This window comes from Pteropus alecto, unplaced genomic scaffold (genome assembly GCF_000325575.1).
Source record: "Pteropus alecto unplaced genomic scaffold, ASM32557v1 scaffold152, whole genome shotgun sequence".
NCBI classification, from domain to species: domain Eukaryota; kingdom Metazoa; phylum Chordata; class Mammalia; order Chiroptera; family Pteropodidae; genus Pteropus; species Pteropus alecto.
The window spans coordinates 341,062-354,055 of NW_006432227.1; the positions used below are offsets into that span (position 1 = coordinate 341,062).

General features: G+C 35.5%; 1 protein-coding gene across 1 annotated transcript in view; it reads right to left on the minus strand.

Annotated features, from left to right (window-relative positions):
* Positions 1-345: 345 nt before the first annotated feature.
* The window catches only part of TARS (threonyl-tRNA synthetase), a 25,295-nt gene continuing 12,646 nt past the window's right edge, over positions 346-12,994 (minus strand). Inside the window, exons 5-18 of the mRNA XM_025043543.1 lie at positions 12,221-12,407; positions 11,898-11,962; positions 11,735-11,813; positions 10,789-10,935; positions 9,623-9,721; positions 8,457-8,623; positions 7,317-7,479; positions 7,087-7,224; positions 6,672-6,749; positions 6,412-6,512; positions 6,175-6,279; positions 4,562-4,634; positions 1,334-1,448; positions 346-887 (exon numbers count right to left, since the gene is read on the minus strand). Of these exons, the coding sequence (XP_024899311.1) occupies positions 739-887; positions 1,334-1,448; positions 4,562-4,634; positions 6,175-6,279; positions 6,412-6,512; positions 6,672-6,749; positions 7,087-7,224; positions 7,317-7,479; positions 8,457-8,623; positions 9,623-9,721; positions 10,789-10,935; positions 11,735-11,813; positions 11,898-11,962; positions 12,221-12,407 (1,666 nt within the window). The 3' untranslated portion in view covers positions 346-738. The remainder of the gene's footprint in view (positions 888-1,333; positions 1,449-4,561; positions 4,635-6,174; positions 6,280-6,411; positions 6,513-6,671; positions 6,750-7,086; positions 7,225-7,316; positions 7,480-8,456; positions 8,624-9,622; positions 9,722-10,788; positions 10,936-11,734; positions 11,814-11,897; positions 11,963-12,220; positions 12,408-12,994) is intronic.

Here is a 12,994-nt window from a genome sequence, read left to right on the forward strand (position 1 = left end):
AGTCTGCCATAAACATATATTTCTTTGAAGACTCATCTTTTATCTTAAAAATTTGTGCAAATCTACTCTACATTAGATCCATGGTTGGTTTTAATTGTTTAAAAGGTTTATATTAAAAAAGAAGTAAAGTAAAAGTGACACCCCTAAAAGATTAAGTTATCCTGGGACCGAGAAGGAGGTGCCTAGTCCATATCCCACTCTGAGAATATGCACTGCAGATTTGCTCCCCTCCCCAAACTTACATCATATTTGTTATAAAACATTAAAGATAAATACAATCATGCAATTTGTGCCAGGTACCTGTGTGGTATGTATGTGAAGGTCAGAGAAGTCTTTTGAAACATATGAATTTTAAAGTTTTTATTTTTATACCATAATCTAATTCTAGTCTTTCGTCTGAATCTAATCTGATTTTATTTTTCAAATGCATTAAATTTACAAAAATGTTCTCCCTGATCACACTAAAGCATTCCTCATGGTTTATTTCCAGTGCTCAGATACTTAATGAATAAAATCATTTTAATGTGTCACTTTTAATTACCTCCTTCAAATACACATTGTCTAAAACTTGTCTAGGTCAAAAAAGGTTGCTCCCCTGTAGTCACCTAAGCAGACTGTGCCAAACCATTCCGAGTTCGGTATAAATTAATGTTTTCCAGCGTACGAAGTTAACGCTCTGGATTAGCGCCAACACTTGCTCATCCTTTCCCACTGAGCTGAGAGGGGCAATGTTCTTCATTAAAATTCTTCTTCTGCCTGTTTGCTGCGGAACTGCTTGAGCTGCTGCAGCCGCTCGATGGTTTCACCAACGGTACGTTCTCCGTGTACCTTGTTATCTCTTGTACGAATGTTAACAGTGCCGCCACTTTTCTCTTTTTCACCAACAACTAAAACAAAAGACAATAAGAATCCTTAGATAGAAGGGTTCGTATTGGACATTCCAACAGAAATCCCAGGACCCAAAGCCGTCTTGTAGTTTCTTCTGATTAAAATATATAGGTGACCATGTATAGTAGGGAAACCCATTTAAAAGTCTCTTCATTAAAATAAAAGACAACAAAAAACCCACTTTGCAATGATTAAAACTTAATAAAAACTTAACCATATGAAGAAATAAAAGGTGAAGGGGAGAAAATTTTTAGACAGACTTTTAAAGAATATTTTTTCACACCAAAATTTTACATTCTTATATTAACTAAATAAACTTAATAGTGTAAGAATCAGGATTAGAAGGAACTAAACTGACAACTACAATTCTCTTAAGTCTAAGTGTCAAGATTTCAGAATTCTCGTAAGGTTTGGCAGATTTTCTCTGGTAAGCTTCCTTTCTTACCCAGGATGAAGTTATACTGTGCTAACTGTGCATTTCTGATCTTCTTATTTAATGTACAGCCTGGATCCAGATCGACGTCCGCCATGAATTTAGCATCATGGAATTGCTGCCGTACCTATTTAAATAGAGATATAGGATTCTTCAGATCTAAAATGAGAATATTTTTATCTTAAATGATTTTTATTTAACCTGCAATTTGTGTAATCATGCAAGCATTAAAAAAGAAATGTTAACATATTATTAAAATACATACATCATTAATTTGTGACCCGGGCCTACAATAAAAATAAAATCAAAACAACATATTCTGCTCTTGAATGTTTTAGAAAATCCTTAAAAATAAGAATTCAGGCAATCAATAAGGTAAATTTAATTAGCTGTCTTAAAACATACATTACAGAAGGAAAGAAATCCTTTTTGCAAATATAATCTTAAACTCCCTATATAGCTTCTAGAAAATAATTGGTCTACATTTAACATCCAATGATGGTTGTCCAGTTTTAATAGAGAATATAACATTTCTGATGCCTCAAATAGGCAGCAAGTTGGTAACAGGAATCCACCCACTGCTGCCATTTGTGTCCAATACTTTTTAAAAATGTTGATCGCACAAACTATAGGCTAAAGGCATCACGACAGCTCCTTTCATATTCCTAGAAAATGGAATATAAACTGTCTTTTAACACTAATTATTTCTTTAATAATTCTGTGTATATGACTAATTAAATAGAACTCTAAGAGTAAGTAAAATAAAATAAAATATCGGGTTTGAGAAATATTAAAAGTAATTTTTTTCTTTCTCAGCAGTGATTTTCTTTTGATTAAAGCAAAGCTTATCATGTCCTATCTCAGCCACTTCCAACAACTTACTGCCTGTTCTACTTGCCACCTTGCTCACCAGCCACTCATGGAGCCACCTTGCTCACCAGCCACTCTTCCTGCAATGTGCTGGGCACTGAGCTAGTCACTGGAAACATGAAGGGACAGGCTTTTAATGTTCCCAAAGGTCTGATGGGGGACATGAGAACAAAAATGGTGTTTTTCAACCTAATATGATAAGAGATGTAATTTGTAAATATTGGATACTTTGATGGTTTAGGGAATGGACACATATTACCAGGCTATAATATACCACATGTAAATGAAACTATTTCTATAGAGCTAATTATTAAATTCACTTTGGATTTGAACATGTTGACAAATTTATTTGTTGGTTTATTTTATATATATATAAAATTTTACATATAATTTTATATATATAATTTTATATATATATAATTTTGTTATTAACATAAATGAAAGAATCTTGCTTTAAATTACTAGGTTTAAATTATTTTATTCTTAATAAAATGTAGACTCTTTTCTCCTGTCATCTTATGTCAAAATCAGTCTAACAACTGTTTTTTTCTCCTCACATCTTTGTATATCCATGTGTCTTGAATCTCATCCCAAAGATGAAAAGGAAGCTCATTAAATGAAGGAGGCAGATAAAGGACTTAGAGCCAAAATCAAATCGAGACATCTAAATAAACTTCCAGGAATTTAAAGTTGGCAAACTGCATTAGCTACTATTATTCACTGCTGCCTTTTTCCCTCAAAAATACCAATTCCACTTTATTGTCTCAAGTCTTCATGTATTAAGTAAACAATGTTTTCAGTATTTTTCCTTTATAAAAAAGCAACACTAGATTAAATTGCACTGATTATAAATTAAATACACCAGATTAATTTTTCATCAACCTGTCAACCAACTACCACCAATATGACAGAAAAATGTGAATGAAGCATTTGTATTTCACTAACAGGTGTTCATGCCTTAATGATCCTTAATTAATGAACCTGTTGGGATTTTTATAAGTATGCAAATTCCAGAAAGGTTCTTACATAGTTTATTAAAGTGCCAGGATAAGACTACATTTTCAACTGTAACCTACTTTAAAGAATAAAGCACCAGTGTCTTAGTTTCTCACCATGGCCCTGTATACATGTGAGTTGGGCTATTCTGCAATTGGGGGAGTGGCCCCACAACCGTAGACTGTTCAACCTCTGGTCCCTAGTCATTAAGTATCAGCAGTAGTGCCCCACTTCAATCCATATAACTGAAAAAAACCCCAAAGTAAAAACTCTACCCCTGCATAATTCTAAATGCCACCTGACCCCCAGAGAGAAGGGAGGTCAGTACTGTTTCCAGCTGAGAAATGAGTTGACTAATACAGACCTCGTCTTTCTGTGTGAGCCTTCACAATGCATATAAGATGAAGCACAAAGAATTAACCATGGAACATAACTGACTCTCATCATTTAGAACTAAAACTGCTGTGTGCAGTAATAGGAATACAGTATGTCTGAATCTTTTGCTATTTAGCGTGTTTAAAGTTTATTTATTTCTTAAAGATGGTTGAGACCTGAGTGCAATTTATTTTGATGATTTGGAAACATGTTTTTGATGTTATAAGATTGTTCAATGAATTTTAGATTTTCACCTGTTTTAACTAAACAATTTATTACTTATAACTTGTGATTCTGAAACAATGCTTTTTTTATAACACAACTTTTAATAATTTAATATTCCTTAGTATAGAATTGTTGCCATAAAAAAAGAGATTGTTCTAGTCTTTCGGGTATGAAGTATGAACAGATATTTCTACCTAGTAAGGTAGTTTTTGGTGGGTAGGGCAAAGCATTGGTCTGGCGTGCCATTAACCTGAAAAAAAGTTTCAAATAATGGAAGAAATTTATATTGAAAATGAAGCAAAATTACTCTGAGTCAAAGAGCAACTTAAACTGCACTATACATTTGAATTTACATAGCACACTGAGGCATTCACTATTTGCTAATACTAAACACTACCCAAATTATGTCTTCTGATCATGGAAACACAGAGAAAAGCATTAAAGAAGTAAATAACCTAGTCAAGCTTACCACAGATCGAAAATAGTAACATTTCTCTATATCATAAGCAGCTTGATTTACCCGAATAACAGATACTAAATTTAAAGAAAAGTCATAAAAAAATAGCAGAAGCAGTACCTGGCAGGACAAAAAGACTGCACGAAACGACATAAGGAACATGTCAGATGGTAAAACCAAAGATAGCTGCTCAAGAGCAAGTACTGAATGCAAGTAGAGCCAAGAAATGACTTATGACAATCTTTGTTGTGTGTGTGATTTTATAATAAAACTGAAAATACCGTAAAAAAAAAAAAAAGGTCATTATTACAGATTACCTTTTGGGCATATTCATCACATGTTGGTCCCACTGCAACTACCATCACCTGGCGAGGAGACAGCCAGAAGGGCCTTTAGAAGAAATTAAAAATATTCAATGTGGATTTTCCTAAACAAAGATGGCACATTTATTAGTCTACTCTTTAGTATCTTTTCCTGAAACATGTGAGTGCCACTTTAAAAAACATAGCTTTTTTTCAAACTCCAAAAAAAAACTAATGAGAGATCCAGGCGCAGAAAACTAATCCTAAATAAGAAAAATCTGATTTAAGTTTTGTCTTGCTAAACAGACGGCAAAGCAAATTGGGGGCAGGACTATGCCTCACACTTCAATATATCAGGTCACAGAACACCATGCACAGGCTGCCAGAGGCGTCAACAAGCTGTAAAAGAATCACGCTTGGTGATTCAAGAAGTTTTGTTCATGTGTTATTTTATTACTTCTTCTTCATGGGGGACACAGACTGTCTTCAGTTTATACAAGATCCAATTTGCAGGATTCAGCAAATTGTAACCGATAATAACTGGTGACGGTATTTGGTAAAAATGAGTGTTTTCATTACTTATTAAAAGATGACCGCATCTGTAATCCTCCCTTGGGAATACAGTATTTCAAGTGTGAAACCCTCCCAATGCCGCAGACATCAGGCCTGTGTGTCTCTTGATCATTCCTCTATTTTAAGTTGTTTTGTTACATCAGGGGAAAGCCTGGAATAGGCACTAAATTCTACCCACATGGTGGGCTTTTCCCCACCTTCCATTGGTTTGGCAGAGCAATTAGCTGATAATCCCCTGTCCTCTAGATGTAACATAGAGAATGTTTCCCATATTTGATTCTGTAAAACATAACTGAAAAGAGATTATTTTATTTCACTGACAAGTATGAGACATTCTCCTAACATCAAGAACCAAATTACAAATAAAACTGAAATGACTGCAATGTGTAAGAAAAAACCAATTTATAACATTTTGCAGAAGTTTTGCATCAATACAGTTAATATGGCAGGCTCTATAAAATGAGTGTTTTATAACGTTGTGTTATTTTCAATTGCCTTTACAAATTGTGGGCCCAGGCAAAACCGCTTAAAAATAAAATCATGTGCTCATATCTTTCCAGCAAAAACATAACAAGACACAAACTGTTGATCAGTTTGGAGTCTATACTTTCAATTATATATATATAAAAAAAAAATGTGTGGCTTCCAAAGGGTGTCAAAATACTTATTACAGTCAACAATACTGAACAAGGTAAACCAAAGTACTCTTGTTTACTCAGATGAAAACATCAAAGCCATATAAACCCCAAAACCTGAAAAGCCATCAAAACAACAAATATGCTTCTTATTGAATAATAATTCCTAATTAGAAAGTATTATATAACATTCAACAAATGAAGTTCTGAAATAAAAATAATTACTCATAACAAATATTCTTAAAGCTAAAAATTTGGGTTTAGATTGTGATTCCTTAGTGAATACTTGGCATTAATTAGAAGTAACTAATTGGAATCATTCTCCCTTTCCATCATATAACTAAACTAGACAGTAGACATTTTTTAGAGCCAATTTACATCAGCTAGACAAAAACAGGAGAAAACAATGATGAAAGTTACCATTTGCCTGCGTAGTTTTCAGTGAGGATAGCAATCATTCTTTCCACTGACCCCAAGATGGCTCTATGGATAATGACTGGTTTTTTCTTATCATCGCCATCATGACTAGAAAGAGAAAAATTTTGTTTTCCTTTATTTTGTGTGTGTGTGTATATACATACAAAACTGAATATATATGTATTCATTCCTTAATAGGTCCTTGACAAAAAATATTCAGAGCAGACACAAGAAACCTACCTTACAAAAGTAAGATTAAATCTGATGGGCAACTGAAAATCCAGCTGGATTGTTGCACACTGGTGGTACCGACCAATGGCATCTTTAATCTGTATGTCAATCTAAGAAGCAAAGATTGGGTTATTATGAGATGCTGCCTATTTTAAAGCTGAGCTCAACAACTGTATTAGGGCTGATTTTCCCTTTTTTTAAAACTTAAAGTAATCTCTTCTTCACTCAAAAATGAAAGTCACATTAATCAAATATACTTTGCTACTGACCTTTGGACCATAGAAAGCCCCATCTCCAGGGTTTAACTCCCACTTTTCACCAAAATCATTCAGGCTGTTTTCAAGTTGCTAAAGATAAAGCAAAAATGATTTTAATTTTTGTTGATCTGTAACTTCTACCAGTCTAATTTGAGAATGAAGGTACAGTAATTACTTTCATGGGCCACTATTCCCTGCTTTATCATTCTGTCCACCTGAACATACTAATACACTTAATGACTGAAAACACATCCAACCATTTCTAAATACAAAATCATACAGAAAAAAAACTAGCTTACTCAAACCTATGAACCATTTCCAATTTTCTTTTGCTTTTATCCATTTAAAGAGGCTTGGCTTTCTTACCTTACAGAGAAAGCCAATTTCAGCCAAATAGAATTCAAGCACGCTGAAAAATAACACTTACTTTCTCAGCTTGATTCCAGACTTCAATATCTCCAAGGAATTTTTCTGGGCGAGTAGACAAGTTCAGTTTAAAAGAAAATCCAAATATGCTATATACTGTACGCAGAAAATCCAAACAACCTTTTATTTCATCCTCAATCTTTAAATAAAAAAAAAAAGAATGACACAGCGGTAATTTTCCTAGACTTTCTTGACACTTCTTTCAGCGTATTTTATCCCAGAGTCTCATACCTGCTCCATAGCACAGAATATGTGAGCGTCATCCTGTTGGAACCTTCGTACCCGCGTGAGTCCTGTGAGTGCTCCTGACAGCTCGTTCCTATGAAGTACCCCAAAATCGGCTAACCGCAGAGGTAGCTCTCGCCAGGATCTTGGCCGATGATCAAACATAAGGCTAACGAAAAAAGTAAAACCCACAGATATTTAATACAGGAATAAAAATTGCTTCTGCAATATTACATGAAAGGCTGTCAAAAAGCCACTGATTTTCATTGTTCATAAAGGCAACATTTCTCAAATGCTGGGTGTCAAATATCAGTATAAGCACTGGCATGAATGAGACAGCAAATAAATTATAACAACCATCCATAATTAAGAGAGAATAAAAAACTTCTTCCTGTTAAGTCTGGAGCCAAATCCTTGTGCTCAATATTTCCATTAATTTGTGCACTGCTTTTAAGGTGCACATTTAAAAAAAAAACAAAAACCCACCACCTTAGCATTATACAAATTGCGTATAACAGTGGAAACTAAGGCCTGTGCTTTCCTGTCTCTCCCCAAAGTGCTTCAGATCCCTGTTAGTCCGAAGGTGCTTCAGACACTTTGAAGAATCTGGGAAAACTAAGAATGAACTCAATCGGTTCCCTGACCTACAACCCAGTTCCCTTGTGGAGATTCCTCTCACCTCCTCTGCCCTCGAGGCCTTTGCTTCTCGGAGCAATAGACACCGAGCCACAGATCTCCCTAGTCCTACCCAAGCTGTTCTTCACCCAACTTTCAAGGGTAGGAAGAGGAGCAGCCACAAGGCAAAGATTTCCCAAGGATGTTAACTCATAGCAGTAGGTTTTGATAGAACCCGTTTCTTTAAGAAACGAAAAACTTAGAGAATTTGCTATGCCCCACATTTCAGTCTTCCTGTTTTATATTCTGCCTGTTCACTGCTATTACCCCAGTGCTATTCTTGCATTTCTATAGATCTGAGGACCAAATCAGGCATAGAAGAAATTCTAATACCACAATAACGTTGCATTTAAATACTCTTCTGATTACATAGCTTGTTTTTAACAAAAATTCTTGCAAAGGAAGAAAAGCAATCTAGGGCTAATTGCAGCATGGGAAAATCATCAATAGAAACTGAAAGCTGCTAAATACCAGTGTCCTGGACAGTTCATGGGTTTCAGAGCAAACAGTTCCTTCTCCACCTCAAAGGAGAACATGTTCTCGCTATAGTGCTGCCAGTGACCCGAGGTCATCCAGAGTCGGCTGTTGTAAATGTTTGGGGTGACTACCTCCTGGAATCCTCGTTTCCTATATTCACTCTGTTAGAAAACAGAATGCATGTGTAGATAAGTAAATGCTTATTTTTCTGATGGGAGTACAAATTTAAAAAGCAATTTTATACTCTCTAATGAAGTTTGAGATATACAAGTTTTAATCCAAAATTCTACTTGGAAGTATATACCAAAGAAGAAACTCTTGCACATGTACTTAAGCGTCGAAATGACGTTTGTCGTAATGCAGCACAATTAGTAACACGGGAAAAATCAGAAATTTCACCACTGTCCACCAATAAAGGATTGGGCATATTGTGGTAGTTATATAATGGAATAACAGGTAACAAGTGACAATAACTGGATCTGTATGTATTTTTTAAAAATCACAGTTCAGACTAATATACAAATGAGACTTCATTTATGTAAATTTAAAACACAAACTATTTAGGACACATACATATAGGGTAATGTACAACAACAGAGATAAGAAGGATCCATGTCAACTTCAAAAGGGTAGTTTCTTCTAGGAAAGGAGGGAAATGGACCAGAAAGTGGTCCAACAGGGGAGATTCCCCCCGTTACTGTATGTGTATTAGTTTACTTCAATAAAAAATCTGAAGCAGATATAGTCCAATGTAAAAATGTGTCAAATTAGGTGGTGTGTACACAGATATTGGTGAGACTATTCTCTATAGATGTATGCTTTAAACACTTCATAATTTACAAAGAAAAAAAAGCAACGTAAAGACTAACGCTTTTCCAGGAAAATACAAACGCATTGTCAGAGCACACAGAGCTCCTGTCTAAAGAGTCATAAGTCCCACTTCAAGATCACTGGTTTCTCCCCTGTGTACACACCCATGTGGACAAAATCATGTGTTAAGAAGAAAATGTTTTTAAACATTTTATGAGAACTCAGACACTCATTTTTATTCATTCTTTAAATGTTTCTTCTTAAATACAAGATTATCTTTCCCTTTAGTGGACCTTATTTAATAAAATCAATTTATGTCTTAAATCTGCAGAATAATGAGTATGGTTTACCCTGATGAATTCGATAAGCGTATTATAAATGTACGCTCCCTTCGGCAGGAAAAAGCAACTTCCAGGGCTGAGTTCATGGAAGAAATATAGTTCTTGATCCTGGGTAAGAGAAAAGCAAAGAATGCTCATATGTACATAACATCAACGTAAACTTCAGTGTTCTTGAGTTAGAATATGATATCTCTTATTTTGATTTGTGCCAATCAAATTTGATTCCCAATCTGAAGATAACATGTCGACATTCTGTCGTGCAATTTAATGGTACAGGATTACAGTTGCTTTACAACTTAGTCCTCTGCCTGTTACATTACTGAATCTGGTCAAGTTTACCCAAAAGTGACATGGAGCACGGGTCTTAGTTCTCTTCTATCCACAGAAGGAAGCTATTAGTTTTAATTTCTTAAAGCTCTAAGATCTGGGTGTTTTTAATTTTTCTTCATTTTTTTGTTTTGTTTTGTTTTAAAGTAAGAGTGGCAAGGAGATAAGGAAAAAAAAAAAACAGTGATAATAAAATAGAAAACGGAGATAAAGTTGGTGACTTTGGGTCATGTGAATGAAACACACCTCCTATTTTCTTGCCTAACCTCTCCCTTCTGAAATGGTCAGACTTTTCAGAGATTGCCCCACCAATCACTGCTGGAATTTACTTCAAGTAGTCAAGGGAGCATGGCATGGATGCCACCTCCGGCTCAAGCTTCATAACCTAACAACCAAGGATGCCTGGCACTGAGCGAACACAATTTCAGAAAGAAATGTTTTCATCTAAAACTTAACTTCCAGTTTAAAAACCATTCACAGGTATGAGGATAAAGGAAATGACACCATAGAATCTACTGGTACTCGTTACATCAGCTTAGGCAACAAGTAGATTAATCTTTCTGTGACTCAGTTTCTACATCTTTACTATACGTCAGTGAGACCAGCTGACCTCCAAAATATCTCCCAGCTCTATGAAACACTGCAATACTTTTTTAACTGAAAATTGTAGGTCATCAGCATTTGTTCTCAATAAAAGTAGTTAAAATCTTATATAGGACACAGTACAATATTTGAAAGTGACAGCATTTCTTCAAAAGGCAAATCCTAGTACTTAATATAGCTACATTTCAAGTGAAAATAAAGAAAACTCAGTCTAGACACATTACTGTTTTTTGTTTTTAACATACTCTCCCAATTTTTCGATGATCTCGGTTCTTGGCTTCCTCTTGGAACCTCTCCCACTCTTTCAACATCTTAGGATCTGGGAATGAAATTCCGTAAATCCTCTGGAGAGTCTCCATATCTGCTTTGCCTTCCCAGTATGTGGAAGAATTCTGAAAACACAGATTAATCGTGAAATGATATTCAAATCTGTAAACATCTCATTTATTGTAAGAGTTAGTTATTCTCACAGTCACCTTATGAATCAAATTTACAGTAGCCCCTATACAAGAAAATGGCACAGAAAGTGCACACTTAGTAAACAAACATCTCACAGTTGCCCTGAGGCTGAGCGGGAACAGCTGTGCTCGCTCCGTAGCACGAAGCTGCCTGTTTAATTCCCTCAATAGAGCCCACCCCTCAATACCTGCTCAAACGCAGCTCCCCGAACATGACTGACCACAGAAGCTCCTCTCACAAATGATTAAGCCAAAATGGAAAAATAACCAACAAAAGAGTCTTCATCACTTATTCTCATGACAAAGTATATTTTAATAATTACCCATAAAATATTTATAAACCAGTACGACACTGGCAGGATTAGCTTGGTTTTAACAAGAACAACTTGGGTAATTGTTACCTGAGACACACAAAGGGCAAAAGCACATACTCTGACATTGAGTCTCAATGCTTTTAGGGCCGTGATGGCCCATAACTGTGATTTTGTGAATCCCCCAACACATCCCCATGTGCTCTGGTGGTGAATGGCCAGCCAGCCACTGCTTGGAAGGATTTCAGCTAAAAACAGCTAACTACATATAACACCCACAGTCAAGAGACAGCACGAGAAAAAAAATCCACCCTTACATATGCAAAAGAAAAATGGTAGAAAGAGAAACCGATAAGTTTAAACATATATCTATGGCAGACAAACACATTTACATAGAGAGTCTTCAAAGTCACATTGCTCACTTTGTGTATTTTCAGAGTCTTAATTTTGCCGGTGTGTCTGACATGAGGGCCTCGGCAGAGATCTATCAAGGGGCCACACCTAAAGACAAAATGAATGGAATTTTTATAAAAGACTTAAATGACAAGTATACTAGTTGTATTTAGTGACATGTGCTATTCTTACCTATAGACTGTGGTAGTTGGGGTATTCACTTTTTCATTCAATATCCGGCATTTGAACTTGTTGTACTGAAAATAGGAAAAATTTATTTTTTTAAAAACCCTTCTTTAATTTTTACCTCTAAGTACTATAGCTACAATATAACTCAAAGTACACAAAGCAGTGTATGAATATTAACATATCAATATTTCATGTTTTGAAACACTTAAATTTTTATAAAGAACAGGACAAGCTTCGACTTAGTACACTAAAACCCAGTGTGGCAACTTCAAATAACATTAATGAGTGATGTAAGAGTAAATGCCATATGTCATGGTTCAATTTACCTTAAACATTTCCAACAAAGTTTCTTTCTTAACTTCCAATCTTTCAAAAGCCTGTTTTTCTTTAATGATTTTCTTACACAAAGTCTCTAAAGAAGAGAAATCATTGCTGGACACACCCCTGAAGAAGAAAGTATAGTTAATCTCTTTCCATTCCATTCTACTCATACCATAGGTTGGAGGAATGTTTCTTTAGAATACTTCAAGGTTTTAATACAAAAAATTAGACCCTTGTATCATGTATTAGAATCATAAACTAGACATTTTTCATAAAGTACTTTTATAATTTATATTTTCAGTGGCTTCTACCCTGGTCATCACAGAGACTGTTCTCACTAGTGAATCCTCCCTCTTAACTCTATAACCAGATTTAAAGGAGAAGAGAGGACCAGCTTCATATTATTTCCCAATATATCTTAGGGCAGGGGTCCCCAAGCCCCAGGCTGTGGACTGAAACTGGTCTGTGGCCTGTTAGGAACCAGGCTACACAGGAGAAGGTGAGAGGCGGGTGAGCAAAGCTTCATCTGCATTTGCGGCCGCTCCCAGCACTAGCATCACCACCTCAGCTCCACCTCAGATCATCAGGCATTAGATTCTCATAGGAGCACCAGTCCCTGGGGCCAAAAAGGTTGGGGACCGCTGCTTTAAGGCTCTTCCTCCATTGATCTAGAACAAACCTCTCACTAAAGTCTCTGTAATTTTATAAGTTACTACAACTGAAGCTTTGGTAGCGGGAATATTTGGTGACTATGAAGGAACAAGCTTTATATCATTCCT